Below are 24,113 nucleotides of genomic sequence, written 5' to 3'. Positions count from 1 at the left end.
TCACTGTGCAGTTGCTGGCACTAAACCGGGAGCACTCAACACTCCTCCATTGGGGCCGGAGCCAGTTGTCCCCGGCTGCATGGAGGACACTGGGCTCATGGGTTCTGATCCACTGTGCACACCCCCTGGCTGAGACTGTTGCAACTTTTTCTTGTTGATCTTCCTCTCCTTTGCCCGCCTGTTCTGAAACCAGATTTTCACCTGGGGGAAGAGGAAGACAAAATAAGTTCCAGCAACTTAGTGCTATAGACCCATAAGAATGGCTCTCCCATTATACCACTTGAAGATGCTGGAGAACTGAACCTGGGAACTTCCGCTCGCAAGGAAGATCCTCTACCCCAGAGCTATGGTCCTTCTGCATTACGTGTTTCCTCAATGTGTACTAAGAAGGTACTTTATGGATGGACTACAGCTAAGACTACATTCCTGTACATGCTTACCTGTGAAGGAGGTCCACAAATACAGTGGGACTTACTTCAAGAAAAGATTCAGAGGATTGGGCTGATTGAGCAAAAAATCTTCCTATCCTGCAGAAAAGGACAGGGAGTGGAGAATGTGTAGAAAGAGGGTGGGCTCCTCATAAATTCCTGAGAATCTAAGCTCTCCTTTTCAAAGCAGAAAGATAACATGTTTTTCAGGGGGAAGGAGGGAGCAAACAAACTTGTATTGTCATGGGGATGGAACATAATTTCCATATTGTTAAGTTTGCATCTTCTTAGCAGAACTGATAGGATCCTGAATTATTAAATTAGGAGTATTTCTTTTTCTTCACACCAAAATGTAAAATTATAGTCGGGTGATACACTTCTGAGCCCCTTTAATTCAGTGGAAGGGTGTTAAAGAGTGCATTCGGACATACCTAAAACACTTTAGTGTCTGCACTCTAGAATCACACTCATCCCAGTTTGAGGCCAACCACAGGCCTAATTAGGTTCCCCAGGCCAGGTCATTTTTGGGCTAGCCACACCCACATTTCTCAGGCATTAAGTCCAAGCAGGCTAAAGGAAGACTGGACTCAGGAGAAACTGGTTCTGTAGTGTGGAAGAAGGAGCCAGTTACTCACAGAGCACATTGGCTGATGGGTGTGGTCCTACCCCCCCCCCCACCTCCCAGGGCAGTTTTGCAACTTTAAAAAAAAAGATTGAGGTTTACAGTCAATAAATATGTGAACTTCTACTCACATAAATGAGGGGCACTTTTAAAAATATGAAATGACAGCACATGATCAATCTGAAGCACAACAGAGGGGTAGACATGACGACTAACCCACTGTTAGAGGTTTTAGGCCAAGTGCTCCCAGTCTGTGATCAGGGGACCATCAGTAATCTGCAAGCTTCATTCAGGTGGTCTGCAGCATGTCTGTGGATTTGTGGTTGAAGATAAGAGATAGCACACTGTTTAATGTTTGGATAAGATATAAGGATTTGTTAGAAAATAAAACCCCAAGATGGTTGTCACCAATGGAAGCAAAGGCTCAGAAAAAACTCAATATGGAGGCCAAATGGCCGAAGTATTGGGAAATTTTGGAACAAGAAGGTGATAGATTAAAACTACAGAGCTTTGAAAAATTAAAAAACAGAGTACGAGATTGGCTCCATTATTATCAAATAATGGAGGCATATAACTTGGACAAAAAATTAGGCTTCCAGGTGGAAAAATCAAAATTGGAAACAGAACTGTTAGACCCTAAAGTTAAGAATTTGTCAAGAATGTATAACTTGCTGTTGAAATGGAATACTCAAGATGAAACGGTGAAATCTGTTATGATTAAATGGGCACAAGATGTTGGACATAATATTATGATGGCTGACTAGGAACAGTTATGGACCACTGGTATGAAGTTTACGGCATGTAATGCCCTAAAAGAGAATTTAATGAAAATGATTTATAGGTGGTACATAACACCAGTCAAGCTTGCAAAAATTTACCATTTGCCCGATAATAAATGTTGGAAATGTAATGAAACTGAAAGTACATTCTTTCACCTTTGGTGGACATGCCCAAAGATTAAGGCTTTCTGGGAGATGATCTATAATGAAATGAAAAGGTATTTAAATATACCTTCCTGAAGAAACCAGAGGCCTTTCTCCTGGGCATGGTCGGCCAATTGGTGCCAAAGAAGGATAGAACTTTCTTTATGTATGCTACAACAGCAGCAAGAATACTTATCACAAAGCACTGGAAGACACAAGATCTACCCACCAGGGAAGAATGGCAGATGAAGTTGATGGGCTACATGGAACTGGCGGAAATGACTGGCGGAATTCGAGATCAGGGAGAAGAGTCGGTGGAAGAAGATTGGAAAAAATTTAAAGTATATTTACAGAAACATTGTAAAATCAATGAGTGTTAGAAGGATGCTGGAATGAAGCTATATGGTTTTAGTAGAAATGTAACAAAGAATTAAGTAAAAGCTGATTGATAACGGGCCAAAATGAAAAAAATTAAGGTTAGACTGTTAAGATAAATTATAGAACAAAAATTGAGAGAGATGGAAAGAATTTGCTGAAATAGTGAATTGAACTAGAATACAAAAAAAGAGAGGTGTGAGGAGGTCGATGAAACAAGTAAAGGAAAGGTAAAGATATGGAATATTGGATGTGCGTTTTTTTCTCCTTTTTCATTTTTGTTGTTTCTTTTTGTTGTATTGTTGAATTGCTTTTTTATGTTTTCTTTTTCTTTTTTATTGCCTGTTTTTCTTTATTTTTTCTGTAATCTTTAAATTTTTAATAAATATCATTTTTTTAAAAAATGAAGATAAGAGATAGCATACTATTTGCATTAAATGCTTAAACTGCTTTTAAACTGAATTTTAACTGCTTCTTTTATTTCTAATGTTGTATCACTTTTTCAATTCTGTGGAATAGCATTCCTGTTGAAATACGACAGATGCTCACTAGGTGCACATTCTGGAAATACGGTAATTAAAGACATTTTTGTTCTGAGGTACTTCCCAGCTGGATAAATGAGTCTTTACTATGAGTGTCCACTTATTAGGGTTTTAAGTCTTGTTTTAAATGTATTTGTTATTGTTGTGCCTTTAATTGTTATTAATTATATGTAAATCACCTTGAGATAATGGTTTAGAAGGCCAGTGGTAAATTAATCAAAATGGAGATAACAGTAACAACACTAATACTAAAGGCATAGATAAGAAATAAAAGAAGCAATAAAAAATACAATTAAAAATCATATAGCATCTAGCACAGGGCATTACAATTGCTACCACAGTTAGAAAAAACATTAAGTGGTCCACCAACACCCTCAATAATTTAAATTTTTTTAAAGTAGTCAGTGGGTAAACATTAATTGGGGGGGGGAATGATTGGGAGGCTCAATTCACTGGACTGAAAAGTGTACACACCCTTGTTTTTAGATATATATGTACATAAACTTAAGCATGTTCTTAATTTTCCATGGAAATCAAACAAAGTCAAGTCTAATTCACTTGGACTGAATTGTGCTCCGTGTTTATAAACTAATGTGTGAGCCTCCAGAGTTAAAATTTCAAGCAAACCAGGGCAATATTATTTCTTTGACTATGACATGTTCTTCAACAACAGCTGTTGAAAAGCTAATAAAATATGATGACATTGTTACCAGGTGTTAAAATATAATATCAGAAGCAGAATTCCAAAATCTGTTGCAAGTCAATGCCTATATTTGGCGGGTATCAAAAGCAGAGAGTGTATGTTCAGCACAGGAAATTGCCTATGTCTCTAGATGACTTCATTCAATGTAAGGGAGGCCCGTGACACACCTCCTTCCCACTTCAAGGGTCAGCCCTGTAGAAAAGAGCCTTGTCATGTGAACACATGGAGTTGCCTTATTCTGAGTCAGAATTTTGGTCTGTCTGGTTCAGTATTGTCTATATGTTCACCTTTCCCCATAGTGAGGAAGACCTAAGGTGCCCCAAAGTATGTTAGTTGTGGGATGTGATACATAAGTAGCAGTCAAGTACAACATTCCTTGTTTTCCTAGAGTGGACATGCGAGGGTATGTTTGGTCCAGCCAGTCGAAAACTTCCTGTTTCCTCCTGGTTGGGACATACTTCCTTTTGCATGTGACTAGAGGTAGGCATGACCTTACCTGTCCAGGTAACCAAAAGGACAAGGCATGCTGCCACTCTCTCTCTTTGACTTCCTCCATTTGTTGGAGCAGCAGCTTTTTAGCTAGAGACACTGGAACTATCTTCATATGGGATAGCTCCACATGTATATCCTTTGAAACTAAGTCTGCCTTCAGAGATCCAACTGTGAACTGAATGAGTGAGTAAACTACTTTAACACACTTTACTCAAGATTATGGTATGTTTATTCTTTTAAGAGGGATATAAGGGAACTTACCAGGAATCTAATACTGAGAGGCTTAAATAAGCCTGCAACCAATGATCTGCTGTGCTTTTAAAAGGGGAATGTAAAACTCTGCTGAATTATAGAACTTGCTAGTGCAAGTTAGGAAGGATATTACTGTAATAAACAACATATCCTCTCCTGCCTCCCTGAACATTCCCACATTAGTGACCCCAGTTCCAAGTATAAGATCTGTATTGTGTTATATGGTTACATTTTACATATATATTTTTTTCTGCTGGCATTACACATATAATATTTTTTATTTAATTTTTACAGAGGTTTCTGTCCTGTAAGGATTTGCTGACACTTTCTTAGGGCTACCAATGACTGTATTGATCTTCTTGTCAACCAAAGCATTTTGGATATAATAGCCTGTTGAAAGAAAAATGCTATGTATTCTTGTGTTTTGATGTTGTAAATAGCCCTGTGATCTTCAGATGAAGGGCAATATAGAAATTTAAGAAATAATAATGTTTATGGGTAATTTCATTCTTGTAGTTCTCTATTTTCAAATCAGACTAGAACAAGGCAGCCTTTCAGACAAGGGACTGTCCTCTCTAAATTAGGAGACATGTCAACACTACCTGCATAAGAAACATCCTTTATTCAATTATGGGGGATTATAATAAGCCTTCCATTTCCATTTCTCATTACTCATTATCTTAGGAAGCTTACTAAGGTGACAGGATGAGGCATATCTATATTTAGGATTGGAAATTGTTTGGGCATGCTGAACATTAGTTTCAATTTAGAATGGTTTGCTCATGGGGACTATTTTTTCAAAGTGGTTAAGCTGGGTTTCCCTCACCCCATTTTAAGGGAATATATATTTGGAGTGGGAAACTAATGGCAAGCTCAAAACAGGAAGAGTGGGAATGGGAAAGAAATCCCAGGTTTATATCCAAAATACAACCGCAGTAGCAAATGGATATGGTACATTAGAGCTTAGCTGATTTCTTACGGCTTTCATGGCCAAGCAGGGACTCTAGAAATCAATGCAGCCATCATCAAAACACCAGCCCCTATATAAGTGACAGAAGAAAAGAAAAGCCATTCTGCACATGGGAGCCTGACTCAGAATGAATGCATTTCCAGGAAACGCAAGGACACTCGGAACAGGGGTGGCACTCAGAAAAGTTAGAAACACAACTCTCCTGGACTTTGAGAATGAAGGTTTGTGACTTTTGTAATATCTGCAAAGACTGCAGTTAGGGAGGCTGCCTGGAAAGTCTCTTAAGGTGATCGGAATGGAATAAACAAACTCTCCCTCCTGAGCATGTTGATATATACAAAGCAGCCTCATAACCCAATATGTGAACTGGATATATGAGCACACATGGAGTTGTCATTTCCGCCTTAAACCTAAAACACTGTCCAGGTGTGCCAAGATTCCATGGACACCAAAGGGATTTAAGCAAGTTCTCAGTGCTGCAGCTAGGTCATTTCAAACTCTGGACTTAAGGGTCAGAATGCCTCATGAGCGTAGACAGAGCATACCTTCTCAGCACTAAATAACCACAATAGATTCTCCACACTTCTGCAGGATCACAGGAAAAACATTCCACATCAGAGGTGCTTTCCCCATCTCCCATCTTGCATGAAATGGGAAATGAAATAGTAAAGGCAGTGAAATGGCCCTCATCGCTTTTAGATTGGCCACATTGTGTTGAAACTTTAATCCAATATTTTATATGTTTCTGGAGCCAAGCCCAGTGGCTCCCTTTGGTGAGCCAGTAGCCACTTGTTTCAAAGTAGTGCTGAAGATCTCTTAAAACTAGGGAAGGGGAACCTTTGGCCCTCCAGATATTGATGCCTGACCAACAGACAACACCAAGGATTATGTTCAAGAGATAGTGCCTAAAGCCAAAATTGTGTGTAGTTAAAACACATTAGGTTCAAATGCAGGTGGGATTACCAAACAGTTTTTTCCCCAGACACCCACCCCAATTTTAATGTTTTTTGGAGTTTTTTGCCAAGTGCATAAAGCTGAATGTGCCCAAGTTAAATGCATGTAAATTGTGAATAATCTGTGTATCACTATTTGAATGAAAAGCAAGTGCAATTCTCAAGCCATGGACCCCAGAAAGGGGGTGGGGGGACGATGACAAAGGGACTTGCCCTCTTTGTGCATTTACCTACTATATTTATAAAGCCTCATTGCAATAAAGTATCAATACACTCTGGAGAAAGTTCAACCAGTGAAAATAGAATACTCAAAAGCAAGAGAAAAATGGTTAATACTGCTTAAAATTACAAACTATAATCTCTGCACACACACACACCCCTACCTCATTTTTATGTTTTGCCCAGAAATCATATCCTCTAAGGAGGAAGTGATGATACCTCTGGGTTTTGTGTAGTGAGTGAGAGTAATGCTGCATATCATATGCTGAAAGGCACTTTTATCTTGGACGACTTCTTAAATTCCATAGCCAACATCTGATTTTATAAATAGGTTATGGGCCAGTCAGGAACCTTGCTTGCAGTTTTGATTAAAGGCATTCTCTCTCTCTCTCTCTCTCTCTCTCTCTCTCTCTCTCTCTCTCTCTCTCTCTCTCTGTGTGTGTGTGTGTGTGTGTTTAATCACCTGGGCCTGATCAGGTCTATCAGATATTAGACCTTGGAACCTTTTCATACAAAAGTCTTCAGTTCAGCCCACAACACTCCCAACACATTCCGCATAAAATTGTGAAGCCACACAATGAGTGCTCGCATGGAATGAGTGCTCAGCCACATACCGTACCTGTTTTGGCAGTTGGCTTTTGGGGTGATAGTGCTACGTTGCACAGCAAAGCAAGTCCATGCGTACATAACAACTTTTTTTTCTTATCATGCTGAATGTTTAAAGAAAAAATAACCTGCCAGAACTAAAAGGGTAGTGAAGGGGTGGGGGTGCGGATGACATCTAATTGGAGTGGATTGAACGGCTTGCCATCAAATTCATGGGGAGTTGACACTGTTCACGAAACATTGTGATGTGGTCTCTGCAGGGTTGTCTGCTGACCAAAATGTGACACCAGGACGCTTGCCCTAGATTGTGGCATTCTCTTGGAAACAGATACATTCAGGGAAATCCTATGATTACAACTGATTGAAAGAACAGAAGTGCTGATTTGCTCAAAATCATTTCCTTTGACTTGAGCTGGTTGACTCTGGAGTGAATCTTTGTACAAAATACTGGAAGTGTAGTGAGTTGTTCAAACCCCCATTCAGCCTTGAAACCCAATAATCTCCACCAGTTAGAACCTCATAGGGTCATTATGAGGATAAAAATGGGAGGTGGGAGAGCTTAGTACAAATGCTGTGAGCTCCTTGGAAGTGAGATGATATAGCCATGTAAATAAATGTCCCTCACTTCCACTGCCATAGAACTTAGCCTCATACCTACCTAACACTTTCAGCACAAGGACTTGAAAGGATGTTTTCAAAGAGGACACATAAACATGCCTTTTAACCCGCATTTCTAAATGCATGCATTTCTAAGTTCATGCAGATGAGAAGGCCATTTTGAAATCAATTGCATGCTTTAAATCAGAGGTGGGGAACCTGTGGTCCTCCAGATGCTGAGGGACTGCAACCCTATCAGTCCCAGTCAGCATGGTTAGCGGTAAGGGATGATGAGAACTAGGACCACCCCTGCCATTAGACAGAGTGAGGTAGCTGCCTCAGGCAGCAGATTTTAAGTGTCAGGAAAAGGAAGCAAATTCTTAAATTTATTTACTATGATTTTGCTCTCCAAGAGGCACTTAAGGGATTTCTTTGCTTCAGATGCTAAAATAACTTAGCTGGCCTGGGGTATTGTATGGCTTCATCTTTTCTGGAGCAGGAAAAAACATTGAGCTAGCCCTGATGGGAGTTGTAGTACAAAAAATTATAGAGGACTAAAAGTTCCCTGCTCCTGCACTGAATAGTGTTAGGGTTAGCATTACAGGAGGAAGGGGTATAAACAGCTGCAGTTTGTTGGAAGTTTTGTTCTTCTTCATTCCGACCTTTAGCTGATTAATATTCTATGGGCTTTTGAATGTGTTTGTGGGAGCGGGGGTTTTTGTTTTGTTTTGTTTTTGTTCTAACTATTTAGTTGTGCTTTTATCTTGTATTTTTATCTTGTAAACTGCCCTGAGATCTTTGGATAAAGGTAGTAGTAGTAGTATTTTAGCAAAAAAGAACTATAGCACAAAATATTTTAAAGATACATTTTAAAGTTAGATTTATATCTTCCAATACGAAAGTGAAAGCTGTGGTTTACAATTCCCTGGAGCCAAGCAATTTCTATCGTTCCTTACAGAATCCAGCTTTGCCACTTAGCGTATACACAATAAGCAGCCATAGCCAGCTCCTGGCTTGCTGGCAAATATACCTATAGAATAATGCCTCTCTAGACAGAAAGGCCAGAGCTTAATGGGAGAGCACATCCTTTGCATGCAGGAGGTCACAGGTTCAATCCCTGACTGGAAAACACCCCTGTTCAAAATCCTGGAAAGCTGTTGCCAGTCCGTATCACCCTTAATGACTTAGGTGGACCAGTGTCTGATTCAACAGACGGCAGTTTTCTAAAGACACCATGTGCAGGAAGTCCCATGCTTTGTTCCTGGAAGGACATTAGCTGACATACTTTAAAAAAACATGAGGCTTTTAAGAGAGCAGGTGGCACAATGAGTCAGTGCATCTGGCTGTTAAACAGAAGGTTGGTGGTTCAAGCCCACCCAGGGATGGATTCCTGCATTGCAGGGGGTTGGACTAGATGACCCCTGGGGTCCCTTCCAACTTTACAGTTCTATGATTCATGGGAGGACCTTGGCCTGACTGCTTATTGGATTGTACTGATAGGTTTTTTTATGGACTGAAGCTAAAGCACCATGCCAAAGAGGATTTTCTGGGAGGCTGCAGGGGCCTTGGGCATCTTACAGAGCAAAGAAATAGCCAAAGTCGCACCTGTCTCTCTGACAATCCCAGATTGGCTGCCAGTTCAGCTTTCCTCCGAATCGTGATGTAGCGGCTGTAGTGAAACTCCTTCTCCAGCTCCAGCCGCTGGTGATCTGTGTAGACCACGCGGTACTTGTCTTTCGTCCTGGTTTTCACTGAGGAGAGAGATGCATGTCCGTTAAAGGAAGTGCGATTACAGCACCATTTCTTTGGCGCATTCTTTGGACGGTATATTTGGAGAACGTTTGGCTTTAGCAAGAAGCTAGCCCCTGTGAAAAATCCCCATTAGTCTCTAGCAACTGAGGCTTCTGTAGACAGTTGACCAAAGCAAAACAAAACAAAACAAAGCATTTCAAAATATCCCTGCTTGGCATGTTTATGCAGGAGGGCTTCCAATAACCCTGGGCCTTTACGTTTTCCAAAACTTAGCTGTTGCTTATTTCCACCCCATCCCCCAAACACAGCAGGTTAGAAGGGATCCCTCTTCTTCCTGCTAGTTTAAATTATAAGCCCTCAAACGTCTGGCTTCAAGAGGAAGTGATTTTCAAACAATGCACGCTTGTAAAAAGGAGGCAGCTGCTGGGTTTATGGCCCCCAAGCCAAACACACACAAAAACACAACCGTAAAGCAATGCATTGGGGGGGTGCACCTTGATTTGTGCATCTGTATTATTATTTGGCACTCTGTAATTTGGCCTGTTATGACTTCTACAAACTTCTACTTACTTGGAATGGAGTCCCAAAACTTCAATAGAATTAATGGGTGGTATTGCACTAAGTGTTACTCAGGGTAGACCCATTAAAATTAATAGAACAAACTTAGTCATGTTCATTCTACTACTTTTGAGTAAAACCTAGTGGAGTGCCACTTCTCCAAGTAAATGTGTTTGGGAGAATAGCTCTCTGATATGCACAACCCAGATAAACAGGCACTTTAAACTTTAGTGGGAGGTATTTAATGCACATACTTCATTTTTCATTTTACTTTCAACATGCTTGAGTTTGGCTAGGTCTTGTCTCTGTGGTTCAATCCAGTGGGAGATTCTCCTGCACTCATAAACCCCCTTGAAATGAACTGAAGCTGCAGGCAAACATAGTTCATTTCATGTGTGCAGTCTCACTAGATCATTTACGAAGTATCAAAACAAGCCTAGGTACCGTGTGTTTTTTTTGGTAAAGGCTTGTTAACAGTTTTACCTTTGTCCCAAAACAGATCACTTAATATTGGAGATCAAAGTATCGGTCATTCAAATTGTGCTTAATTTATATCACAATAATAAACATTTCTAGAACTTGGGAATCAAGTCCCAACCGTTTCATCACTTATACGAATATGTATAAACTCAGGCCTCCCCTTTCCCAGGCCTGATGCTCAACTCTCTGTTAAGCAGTGCTGTCTTAAGTCACAACCAAACTGAAGTTTGGCCCTTTTAATTCCCATTTATTTCAAAGGCGTGGGTGGGAGAGTTAAATACATGTTTTCCCTATTTCCAATGAATTATATTTCATAGAATTGTAGAGTTGGATCCTCTGCAATGCAGGAATATGCAGCTGCCCCATATGGGGATTGAACCTGCAATCTTGGTGTTATCAGCACCACACTCTCACCAACTGAGCTACTTCATTGCCTTTTTACACAAACCACCACCAACAAATTGTGTGTCAGTGTGCAATTTATAAAATATATATAATTCATTACTTGGTCAAGAAGTAATGTGCTATACTGTTTATTTTCTCATTAAACTGCATATCACACATATCACATTTCCCCATAAACTATTCCCTCTTTAGTCATGGGCTGTCTACTAAGATAGGAGGATAAAGTTTTGTGGTATTGGGGGGGGGGTCACAGTTGAATTGGATGTGGGGTGGTGGAGGAGGAGTGTACCCCTCTAGTAAGGGAAATTTTACACACATAAAATCTGCAGACGCTCCAAGGAGGAAACTCACACATTTCTCACACATCTGATGTATGATGTGTTGTCCTTAGTTTGCAGGTGTATACATGGGTACAGAGGTGAAAGATGTAAACGATGGGGCCAAAGGTCATGACATGCAAGAGGCATAATAGTCTGCAACATTTCAGTGCAAAGATCAAGTGCCTATAAAGATAAGTACGTTCACAAAATGGTCATTTCCACAAACACACTACAGTACAATAAATCTATTCACATTTTAAGGAGCCACAAGACTGTTGTTGTTTTTCCTGGAAAAGACTAGCATGATCCCCCTTCTGGAAATGGTGTTGCCCTGCTCTCGGAGTGGGTAAGCAAAGGCTGTTTGTTTGTTTGTATTTAAACTGTGAGGCAGCTTCTTCCTGGAAAAGAAAGTAGCTGGCTGGTCCTTGAAGGCAAGAGCTCTGAAACGGAATCCACAAATTAAAACTTCGGATACACGTACTTTGTTATCTATGAGCAGTCAAATACAAATCCCCATTAAATATGACTCTTTTTTGGCAGAGGCTGCCTTGCCATGGTTATCTGTGCCCTGGTAACCTTTAGATTAGACTGTGGCAGTTCAATGTAGGTGAGGCTGCCTTTGAAGGTTGTCCAGAAACAATGGAGATGCACGATAACTACCTGGAATCTTTATGGAATGCTTTCCCCGTGAAGGCTTGCCAGGCACCCACTTTGTAACCTTTTTGGTGTTAGGCTAACAGAGCAATCCAAACCAGGTCCACGCAGAGGTTAAGTCCCATTGAATTCAGTGAGGCTTACTCCTGGGTAAGAGAGGCTAGGATTGCAGCCTAAGACATAAATGCTTACCCAGACATTTGAATCTTATGTATGCTTTAAAGAGTTTCCTCTGTTGTATTTTATATTTCATTGATTGTACACTACCCATCAGTTTCTTAGTAACATGAAGGGTGGTATAAGAATTGTTAAGTGTCGATTAGGAATATACCATACCAGCTCTTGAACAGTTGCACTGGACCCTAGTTCATTTGCAGGGCAGAATTTACAATGCTGGCATTGATGCTTCAAGCTCTTCCTGACTTGGCACCTTGAAGGATCTCCTGCCACCACACCAACCTGCCAATAGACGAAGGTCATGATCACGGAAGGGTGTTCTGCAGGTGCCTTCATCAAAGGAGGTGAAGTGGATGGAACCAGGAAATACAATCTTCTTCGTGGTGGTACTCCACCTTTGAAATCTCTCTCCAAGGAGAGCCTTTTTAAAACTTGGAATTAAGTCACAACAATTTCCTTCCTTCCTTCCAAGGCACCTATATTTGGTTCTGTGTGTGTGTGTGTGTGTGTGTGTGTGTGTTTAAAAAAAAAGCGCTAAGTTTGCATTGATTATAAATCACACTCTTTCCTGTTCTATTTTTATTATTATTTTATAGCTGTAGTTATTTGTATTATGCTATTTTAATTTCATGTTGTTTAAACTGTACCTTTTAAAAAAATAATTGAAAGGTGAGATCTGAGTTTATTAGTACTGTAATTATGAAGTGATTTATGTGGCTCCACAACAAGCACTCTTGCTTATCAATAAAAGTTCATGTAAAACAACTGACTTCTTTCCAAAAAACATGGAGGCATCAGTGCCATTCACAGCAAAAGGATTGAATTGATTTAAATATCCAGGCAGGCACTATCTGGCTGGGAGATCAGCTCTTTTCTCCTGCAGTTTCAAGGGATTGGAAAGCTTTGATTTAAACACTGCCAGTTGTAAATGAGATAAACCACAAGAAACAATATTCTATGATTCGATAAGTTGGGTTTTACTCAGAAGGCATTCAAAAGCCTGCTTGGGAAGGAAGCTTAATTTACACCAGTACAGTATTTGTTATTGCAAGTCATGTGCTGAGATGGCAATAAGGAACGGGGCAATCCACAAAGTCAATTTTATGACGAATGTAGGAGCTCTACAGTCATTTAAACCAGGGCTTTTTCAAACAGAGCTATACACAAACACATTTGGGCCAGAGTAAGAAGGAGTGACTTCTACCTAAATTTCCATTTCCCCTCGTTTGAAGGTTTATCTATAGATCTATCTCGTTATAAAACGTAAATGCAAGAACTTGCCAATTCCAGTACTTTTCTACATTTTTTCTCCTCCTAAAAAAACCCCTGACTGCCCCATTCCCTGGGGAATTTATTCCCAGGACAGCTGGCCAAACCAGGAGAATAAATTGCGCCATGACAATTTCAAATTTACTGCGCTTCCCAAATTCACTGCGATTCCCAGGCAGCCCTCCAGCGCGTCTGTTTGCGCCTGGCCTTTGGTCTTTTCTCCCGCTTCTCGTTTAACTGGTTCTCTTCTTAAACAGACCCCCACCCGCACCACAAATAAATAGAGAGATCTGAGCTTCTTCTGCCTGCCTGTAGGTGTTTAATGGCCGGCAGGCTGGCTTTGGTGAAGCTAAACAAAAACAAAAGGGGCAGAAAGGCGCGGCCCCTGCAGCCCCCAGACAAAAGCTTCCCCGCCACGAAGACAAGGCTGATCAGAGGGAGCTCCCTGGAGCCGCTCAATGTAGAACACGAGCGCCGACAATGCGCTACAAGGCGATCTTATCAAAGCGAGGAGCCTCCGGAACGCCCCCGAATCGCAAGCACAGGCGGGTTGCCTGGAACAAATGGGCGGCAGGCGCTTTCATTCTCCCCTCGCGCTCTGCGCGGCGCATTTGAATGGAGACAGGCAGGTCCCTTCCCCTCCCCACTGCGCGAAAGGAAGAAAGGGGTTCGGAAGAGGTTGGGCACCTTGAATTCAAATGCATCTGGGGGTGGGAAGCAGGGAGGGGGCTCCTAACAAAACGCAGAAGACCTAGTCTTCCCAGTTTCAGCCAAATTGCCCCCTCCCTTTAAAAATAAAACAAAAAACACAGTAGATGGGGGAAGGGGCGTCCAGAACAGACCAAAGGAGGCGGTCTTCCACTGGGCCAAAAAAACCATTGTTGCATCTAGCTCAGTGGTGAGGACACTGGCTGGCAGCAGTTTCAGGCTCTTTCCCAGATGCTGGGGAGAGAAGCTAGAGCGTTCTGCAGGTCCAAGCTCTGCCTCTGGGAGTTTATAATATGAGGGAGATGCCGAGCCGGGTGGATCAGGCCAATGGATCCATCAGCCTGTTTTCACAGCAGCCACACAGGTTGGGCCACCTACACTTCCCCCGAATCTGAGCAAAGTTGGAAAGGAAGGCAACCACTTTTCCCAAGCCACAAAAATGATCTTCTTTTGTGAAATTATTTAATTTTCAATTACAAAAGTCCAATATACGCCATATTATATCAATACCAAATAGCAATCCAAATACCAATCAATTACACAGCCAATTATACAATTTATGTGGCCTCCCACCTGCTGTACTTCAAGGTCTGATTCCCTTTAATTTTGCCTCCAGACTATTTTTCAAACCAAATACAATCTTGATAAAATGACAGTCTTCTTTAAAACTTTTTAAAACCACAAGCCCATTCAGACTTGGACTTGCGTCTGGAAATCTGTTCTTCTAAAATGGCAGAAGCATTTCAAGGCAACCCTGAAAGGCACCCTATAAATATAGTTTGGGGTTTTGTTTTGTATTTATAAGCAATAATCATTTTTAAAGGGTCTGAGCACGTGCAATGCACATTTTCCACATTATTGATAACAAGAGCCTGAGCTATTTGTGGTATCTCAAGTTTCATGGGTTTTTTAATAAGAGGGAAGACCCAGATCCAAACCACAACTTTACAGAATTGTTGTCCAGGTTAAAATAATGCAACTATGTAACTACGTTGAGTAAAATCAATCAAGGACCAATTAAGGCTTTTAAGGGACTGAACCCCGGCACCTCAGTTCAAAACTGGAGCACAAACCCAGCCACACTATTCCACGAAGTCACTCATATCATATATCATATCATATCGTCATATATCAGCCTTCACCAACTTGGTGCCCTCCAGATTTTCTGGATCACAACTTCCATCAACCTGGGAGTCCAGAAGATCTGTGAGGCAACAGTTTTATGAAGTCTGATACACAGTATATTCACACAAACTTCACTGCTTGCAGTGACTTTCCCCAGCGAATCCCAGGATCTCACTAACTGCGAGAGAGATTCAGAAGACAAATGATTTAAGACAGAATGAACTGGCAGAATTGCCACTTTTTGTTTATTTGTTTGGGTTGCTGTTGTTTTTAACCCCAAGTCCTTATGCTTTTTTAACACCTGGTGAGTGACACCCCATTTAAGAGACCAGCCATTTCCCGCAACTGGGGGGAAACTTCATCTGCTTGGGAGCAGGGCATGAGCAGGGGAGGTAGAGCTTAGAGAAGAGAAAATAATGGCCCTGATCCACTGGAAAGTTTCCCTGGATTGTGTCGGAATGAAGATATGTCAGTAAGTCTGCAAATATTTTGTCAGACTCTCAAGACAGGAGAAAAATAATAGAAGCTTCTTTCTGACTGGATTGCTATCTATATATTTAAGTGATCTCTCTCTCTCTGGGATTCTTAAGGGTGATTGCCAATATTAGTTATACTCAGAGTAGACCCATTGAAACCAAAAGACTTAAGTAACTTTAGTCCACCAATTTCACCCTAACAGTACAATCCATGTCTACTCAAATTAAGTCCTATTGCATTTGGTGGGGCTTACTCCCAGGTAAACCCGATAAAGACTGCAGCCTGACAATTTTGCATTGCCTTATGTAAAGGTGCATTTAAAGTGTTTAGTATTGTACTAACATTAATGTTATTAGTGTGACAGCACTCGTCTTTGGGAAGTCCCTGCCTATTGACATCAGACAGGCCGCTTCACTGTACCTTTTTTCAGCGCCTGCTCAAAACATTTTTGTTTAGGCATCCAGGTTTGTTGAATTTTGACATGTGTTTTAATCTGGTTTTTACTTTATTGCTAAAACATCATATTTTTTTGAATTTTTTAAATAGCTGGTTTTAACTGTTTCCTCGACTTACAATTTTTATTTTTGTAAACCACTTTGTAGTGGGGTTGTTTTGTGTTCTGGTTTTTACAATCAAAATGCATATACGTTTTAGGAAATAAAGAAATGATAGAGATTCTGTGATCACCACGTGGGACCCACATAAATAATAATGCCTCCTAGAGAGGACTGCAGAAAATCAACCACTGGTTTGCTTGGGGTGAAGATACAGGGTGGGCGGGAGAGAGATTTTCCCTGTTGATCTACTGCGGAGAATTTTGCAATCCACCCAAGGTCCTGTTCCCACTCTCAGCTGCTGCAGCCACCAACGCTTCCCCCTTCCCCCACCCAGGAAAAAGAGAGAGAATGAGAGAGGAATGGCAGATTTCAATATTGACTGCGAAAGTTTCTGTTCCACCTCCCTCTCCTTTCTCTTCTTTTCCGGTGAGGGGCGGTCAGGGAAGGGGAAAACAGGGAACAATAGCAAGGAAGGTGTATATCAAAGCAAGATAGGTTTAAAGCCCCCTCCTCATGACAGATGAGGGTCTGCCAAAGAGAAGGGAGGAACAATATTAGCATCACAAGTAAGGTGAAGGGGGCGCCTGCAGGACCCTCTTGCCCTCTGCGACCTTTTCCTAGGGCATTAGCATCCGAGGTTGCTTCTAAGGTTGCTATCCTAAGGACACTCACTCAAGAGCAGGTTGCGCTGATCTCAGTGAGACTTTCTTCTAAATAAGGATGGCGAAGGGTGTGCTGTAGGATCAGCCTTCCCCAAGCTGGTGCCCTCCAGCTGTTTCGGCCTATCTAACCTTAGCTGAGATGGATGCTTTAGCTGAGATTGCAGGGGGTTGGACTAGATGACCCTTGGGGTCCCTTCCAGCTCTAGTTTTCTATGATTCTAACTCCACTCAACCCCCAGCCCAGCATCTGCTTGTAGGGCCTCAGAATGGCAAAGGCCAGCGCTGGATTTAGGGTGGTTCCTCTAGCCGAGGGAGCGCAAAATAAAAATAATAAAAATAACCTATATTTAGATGGGTACCTATGGAGAAGATCCATTTAAAAAGCAGCTGTACCAAAAGGAATTATTGTGAAAACAAGAAATATTTAGGGTATGTGTGACGAGTTTTGTCCTCACGCAAGGCACCATATTACCAGTCTGCTCTTGCAAAGGCTACTGTAGATGCAGGACCTCCTGCTACAGCCATGATTTCTATTTATTATTTCCAATCTACACTTTCATTAAAAGAATATCACGGTGGTATGCAACGTGTAGTAATGAAACCGGCAAAAGCACCCACGAAACTTTAATAAATACCAACTGGTTAAGAAGAGAACATTCATACTGCAAAGGCCCTTCCAAAACAATGTAGTTTTCAGAGCAGCTCTGAAAGAAGGGAGGAATGGTTTCTGGCAAACCTCTACTGGTGGGGAGTTCCACAGGCCCTGGCTCAGTCTGTAGAGAAGGCCAACCCAACCTCAGAGGTGCAGGGAGCCACCAGAAGTGTCCCATCTGAGCATCTCAGATGAGTGAGGTGGAACATAAGGAATCAGATGATCCCTAAGGTCCTTTGGGTCTGAGTTGTTTAGGGCCTTGTGAATTAACACTAGTACCTCAAATCTGTTTCCCATTCACCCCATCACTTCTGTCTCCCTCTCTCATGGGGATAATAATGCAGGCATATAAAGTCAGCCAGTACTTATATGTGAGTGTTATTAGTCATTCCCACGTTGCAAAAAGTGAGTTCATTGCAGAGATGAGGTGTACGTTGACCAGGTCTCACTAATGTATTGGAATTCAGATTGTTATATTCTGGTCTAGCTAGTTGCACTCAAACACACTTTGGGGTGAGATATCTGTTTACAGCAGGATCCTGTGCATATCTACTCAGAAGAAAGCCCCACTGAGTTTGATGTAGGGTTGCAGTCTCCGCGCATATCAAGGGCATGGTCCATTCAAAGGGGAGCAATTTCTTGGCTCTCAATGGGAGAGTCAAACACATATAGGATCCTGTTTGGTTTCAGTGGGACTTGCTCACATGTAAGGCTGCAACCAGAAGTTTGCAACAAACTAAGAGAGGTAACCTATGGGACTTTAAATTAATGGTACTGGCAAGCACTTCCCTAGGTCCCAAAGGAGAAGGGGGGGACCTTTCCGATGTTGTTGGACCACAACTCCCATCAGCTCCAGCAAACATAGCCAACATCTGGCGGGCCACAGCTTCCACATCTCTAAATTAGGAGGTGCAAACAGTCAGATCCTAGATACGTTTACTCTGGAGTAAATACCAAGCAATACAACTTTCCAGGGTTTCATAGAGGATTTTTTCTCTGAACCTTGGGACACTGAACCTGGGGGGGTGGGTGCATACCAAGGAGATGCTACTTCCCAATGTCTTCAAATGTGCTTACTCTGGAAGTCAGAGGCAATGGGAAGCCCACCAAGACACCCCCCCCCAGCGATGCAGAACAGGCTTTGGAAAGGAGGAGGAGATCTTTCTTGAGGAAAGGAAGGAGAGGAATTGCTCATCTCTGGCTGGGTGGCCAAGTCCTGGTCGCTGCCCTACGGGGCTGCAGAGAAGAACTGCCCAGCCGCTGATCAACTCCTCTCTGCACGGATTATTAGCAGCCCGGCGGCATGGGCATATAAAGGTATGCACTGCCCAGTGAATCAGAAATCAATGCACAACCAACCGCGCGCACCGGCCAATGATTTAAGGAAGCCCGGTATCAGCTCGACGGGAAAGCGACCTGCAGGAAGGCCAACGTGCGCGGAGGAGCGCAGGGGACCCCCGTTGCCTCTTACTATTCTCAATCCAGAAAAAGTGCTAGATCCCACGGGATCTTCAGATCAGCCTCTTGCGTACAAGAACGATGCCTCTGCCCTTCAGTTAAGAGGTTAGGAAGCCAAGCAGCCTCGCACAAACTGGATCGCACTTTACTCTGGCAAGGAGCAGGGGAATCGATCTCTTCACTACAAGCTCATGCACATTTTATACCGCAGGACCCTACCGATGCTGTTGGACTCCAGCTCCCATCAGCCCCAGCCAGCATGCCCAATGGTCTGAGATTATTAGATTTGTAGTGCAATAGTCACAAGTTCCCCATCTCCACGCTGCGTCCTAAACCAGTTCTCAGGAAACTTGGGTCTGGGCTGTACCGTTTCAGACTGGGGGGGGGGGGGCGGGTCCCCCATCGTGGCATGTTCATCTGTAGAAAACAAATCTAGCAGTTCAGGAAGAAGGCTGGGCGAAAACTTCCCAGCATGCTACTCAAGGAATCTGTTCTTCATATGGGCGATTATTCCCTCATCCAAAATCTGAAGTGGGTACAGCCCAGGCAATAGCCCTTGCATCTCAGTGACAACTATAGACTGCTTCTATAGCAGTCCAATGTGGATCCGGGTCATTCAATGTGCGCCTGTGTCTTTGAAGCTGCAAATACCCTGATTTAAAAAAAGGAATAAATAAACCACCGGAAGTTCTCCTGCGCAAGCGTAGTTGAAAATTCAATGCGAGCAGCAGCGCAAAGCCTTGCAAACTCGGATTCATTTTAACGCGTCTTGCTCAAGAGAACTTTCCAGTCGTTGAGGCTGGTTCCTTGCGCGTGTCTGCACTTCCCAGTATGTTTTGTCCTGAGACTGAACCTTCGCTAGAATTAGCGAGCTCATCAGAAGAACATTAGAAGCAAATGGACCTACATTCGCAAGCGAAGCGCACTGCAAGAACGTGGATAGTTCCAGGGCCTCTGGGATTATACAACCAGTTTCTATTAAGGCAAATCTTTCAGGGTCAAGGCAAAACAAGAATGCATTAGCTTAAAATAAGAGGTTCGGTATTGTTCTGACAATCCGACCCTACATACATTTTATCTTTTCGTGTGAATAATTCTACCCCTCTCTAAACTCTCAATATTTTATCCACGGGATTCTGAATGGATGACTGTATCATGGACTTCAAAACACTGCTCATGGAAATTGTATAATTTACTAGCTCAGCCCTAGGATAAAAACCGGATCCTACAGGCATTACTCAAGAGTAAACCCCGGGGGTTTTCATGAAGCTGCCTTCTGTTTCGGATTAGTAGAAGGATTAGGGTTTTAAAACCGATTCCAGTCCGGTTGAATTCCAAAACGTGTGCGTCAAGACGGCTCTAAATAATGCGCCTTACGCTTCAATTCTAAACTTAAATTCAACTGCAAATAGATTACATTACTTGATTTTCAACCGCTCTTCTTGAGTGCTTTCACTGCGGGTTACTGCTTTCCCTTGTCGGTAACAATGTATATGCGAATTTAGTGGTTTTCTTTTAAATATTGACAATAAGGAACAAAGGTTGTTTTTTTAAAAAAGGAGTTGCATATTTCCTCTTCAATACCACCACCATCACTGCCCCCCCCAATTCGCAAATACACCAAAGTTTCCAAAGCAAGTCTCCCCCACTCTCTGCAGAGCCGCCAAGCGGGAAGTCCCAGAAAACTCCCTGCCTTCTACGGTCGCGCGTCCCCTGTGCAGGGCAGCAGCCGATGCGTCGCTCAGATCCCTGAACCACACACAGTCAGCAGGTCATCCGGCTTCAAATATCACTAGAGAAGCAACGTCAGCCGAGACCCTCTCCTGCTCCTGGTCTTTGATCCTTGCTCCCGGAAGGGTGTTCTCAGTTGTCTAATTAACTCCAGCAACTTGACGCGTAAAGAACAGAGGTCCGCGCATCGGCCTCAGCTATCAGTTGTTGTTACAGCTCTCTGTTGTTGTTACACACACACATGAGCTAGATTCTCCAGCAACAATCCCCCACGGAAATCCCCACGCCGCCATTATGGTATAATCCGAAGCATATTCACTCTGGTTTAACTCCCACTGAATTCAATGGGACTTGCTTCCTATCCAGGCTGCAATCCATCATAGACGTTGCCCACAGCGGGGACTTACTTCCGAGTGAACATGCCTGTGATCTGCGCTATTAAGTGTGTTTATTCGGATTGCAGCTTTTCGGGGGTTCCCGAGCTTTTAATTTCTGCCTGGGCCATGCCTCCCGCGTTCATCCATGCCCGCCTACAGATCTGGAACACATTCAAGTCTCCGGGGCGCTGCGCCTCGCCACAGTATCCCTTCCTTACAAAAACCCAGCGACGAGAGAGGGGAGATAGCTACCTATTCTGCGAAGCTGGATGGAGACACCGGTCCGGGGACCACCGACAGCTAAAACCACAGATCTTCCCGCATCAAGTAATCCTGGCCTCACCTACCCTATGATCAAAGTTACGGTAAGGAATGTCATTAGTACAATAGGTGGAGCGCGTGGAGCGCTCGAAAGAACCCTTACAGAAGCCAAATTATTTATATTAGCGACAAAGGTGCATAGGATCTGCCTTATTCAGAGTCAAACCATTGGTCGCATCTAGCTCAGTGCTGTCTACACTGGCTGGCAGAGGCTGTTCAGGATTTCAGGCACGGGACATGCCGGGGATCGAACCCGGGACATTCTGCATGCAAAGCAGGTGATCTCCCACGGAGCTATGGCCCTTTCCCCGAAAGAAAACGTCGGTGGGAAACCTCCCTGCAGATTGGAAAGGCCTTAGGGGGACAGTTCCTGCCAGCCACAAATTTCAGCTCGGCGGCCGTGCTTGGATTTATATATGGGGCTTGACCTCGCCAGGTTGAGAAGCTCAATGAAAGGGAAAGTCCCATTAATTTGCAACGGGACGGATTTCCCAGGAAATGTGTGCGTGTGTCTCGTGTGCTTAGAATGGCAGTTTTAGTGCCCACATGCTTCAGTTTAACTGGCTCGGGCGATAAAGATGCCTGTCTCCAATCAGATCTGTAGTTTTGTACAGTCTGGAAACTCACCAGCCCAACAAGAATGAATCCCGGAGGAAATGGGCCAGCATGGAGAGAGTCTGAGAACCTTTCTGGTGACAGCCCGGCTCTTCCAGGCTAAATCTGTGAAATAGTTTAAACGATATTGGAGAAGCGCAGTTGCAGAGGAGATCATGAACGCGCAATTTCATTTGGAAGGAAATGCCCCTGCTTCCCATGGGATTTACTTCCATGTAAATCCTGAGCTGGGATCCTGGCACAAATGTAGGGCATATCAATTCAGACGGGGTGGATCTGAGATTCATGCTCCCTTGAAGGGCAAAACACCCGTTGGTTTTAAGAACTGTAGAGAGTCACGAAGTTCAGTTTTGTGGATTGCAGTTTGTGGATTTGCAGCCTGTTAGGTTCATTTGCCGCCGCCTTTTACACTCAGATCCGAACCAGAGAATGTGCTGGCTCGCTCTTTGTTCCTTTGCCCACCATTAATGAACTACCTCCCTCAATATTTAATGCACGAATCTGGCTCAATCCTGGCCTTGTCAACTCAGGATGCAAGTCCCGCTGCTTTCACTGGGATTTACTCAGTGTAAGCAAGGCGTACAGCCTTTACCTCCGAGCAAATGCCTTTTAAGGGGACGCAGAGGTATAATGAATTGACAGGGCGAGGTATTCCCAGCACGTAAAGCGCCACTGACGCCAGCGGACTTACTTCCGAGAAAGTTTATATGGAATCTGGAGTAGCGCGTGGCTTTCAAACTTAGCAGGAAATAATATTCGTTTTTAAACTGTCACGGCCTTAGGCTAGCACAGGAAGCCTATTGATTATGACATTCGTTTTAATGGTTCGGCTTTACGAGGGAACTGGATACTAAAAGCAAGCAGGCGCGCGCAGGACGGCCCAACCCTCCGGCCTCTCAGCGCTGGCGATCGGCTCCACCATCCCTGCAAGGCACGCCAACTCTGGATCCAGTCCGAATATATGTTTATTTCCAAAAGGAGGCTCCGTAGGATGGCTGTCTCGCTTCAATTCGAGAGAGACCCTCACACCAGGTCGTCGGTCCCTGACCAAATACCCCCACACCGGGCTCAGTTTGATCGACGTGTGCGCCTTAACCCTTGAAACCAGCAAGACCAGCCGCGGTCCCTTCCAGCGTCCTTGCTTTCTTAATTCTTCCATCTTTCCCCTCCCACGGCAACCGTGCCCCGGCGCTGGTGCAGAGTGGCGCTGCGTCGCCTGAGCCCCACTGAACAACTTCCTCCCGGTGCGCCTGTAGGTGATGAGGTGACCGGGCTTCCTCCAGGCCTGCGCCCCACAGCCCCTTCCTCCGGACACCCAACGAGCCGCCCCTCCCTGCCCTTTCTCCTTCCTTACCGGGTCCCCCTGCCGTGGGTTTCCTGATCCAGTCGCAGGGGTTCCGCCTCTGGCCGCCCGGAGAAAGGTGCTCGGCGCCGGGCGGCGAGTTGAGAGGCTGCATCAGCCCCCCGGAAGCGGGGACTCCGCAGGGGGGCGCCGGCGGCCCCTGCGCAGGGTGGTGGTGGTGCGGGTGCGGGTGGTAGTCCCCGACGGGGCTGTAGGCCAACCCTGCCGCGCCGGAGGGTCCGTGCACGGCGTTGGCGGCCGCCCCAGGGACGCCCCCCTGCCCGTAGCCGTTCCAGTCATCGCGCAAAGGCGCCCCGTAGGCGCCGGCCCAGGGCGATCCCGGGGACTGCGCGTTGTCCAGCCCGATCCCGGCGGGCACATGGTAGGCGCCGTAGTCCGAGTACTGCGGGGCGCCCACGAAGTTCTGCGCTGCCGCCAAGTTGAGCCCCCCGGCGTGGCGCACCGAGCCCGGGTACATGGAGGCGCCGTCTTTCTCCAACAGGTAACTCACGTACATGGTGACCGGAGGCGAGGGGCTCTCCTCCACATACTGCTGCGAGGGCGCCGGCGATGGGCTCCTGGCCTCCCTTCCCTGGGGGGGAACCTGGTGCGTTGCGAGGCTCGGCGCCCACCCCGTGGTCGAGGCACCCTCCCTGTGGGCGCAGAGAAGCCGAGAGCGCAGCCGACGCGCGATGGTCAGGGAGCCACCGGCTCCATCGGCCGGCCAGCTCGCCGCGCTCGGGACGAGGCTCCGCGCTGTATGTTGACAAGGCGCTCTGAGCAATGGCCAG

The 24,113-nt window shown here is 44.3% G+C and overlaps 1 protein-coding gene across 1 annotated transcript; it reads right to left on the bottom strand.

The window, feature by feature from the left end:
• On the bottom strand, positions 1–24,080 carry CDX2 (caudal type homeobox 2; the record flags this gene model as incomplete). The annotated part of the gene is made up of 3 exons (XM_081198019.1): positions 23,335–24,080; positions 9,288–9,433; positions 1–201 (listed from the first exon to the last, which is right to left on the bottom strand). The coding sequence occupies exons 1-3, from the start codon at positions 23,837–23,839 to the stop codon at positions 1–3; spliced, it is 852 nt and encodes a 283-aa protein (XP_081054145.1). The 5' UTR covers positions 23,840–24,080.
• Between the last annotated feature and the right edge of the window lie 33 nt (positions 24,081–24,113).

Source organism: Podarcis bocagei (assembly GCF_964188305.1).
Source record: "Podarcis bocagei genome assembly, chromosome: 6".
Lineage (NCBI taxonomy): Eukaryota > Metazoa > Chordata > Lepidosauria > Squamata > Lacertidae > Podarcis > Podarcis bocagei.
This window is presented reverse-complemented; position numbering and strand designations above follow the sequence as displayed.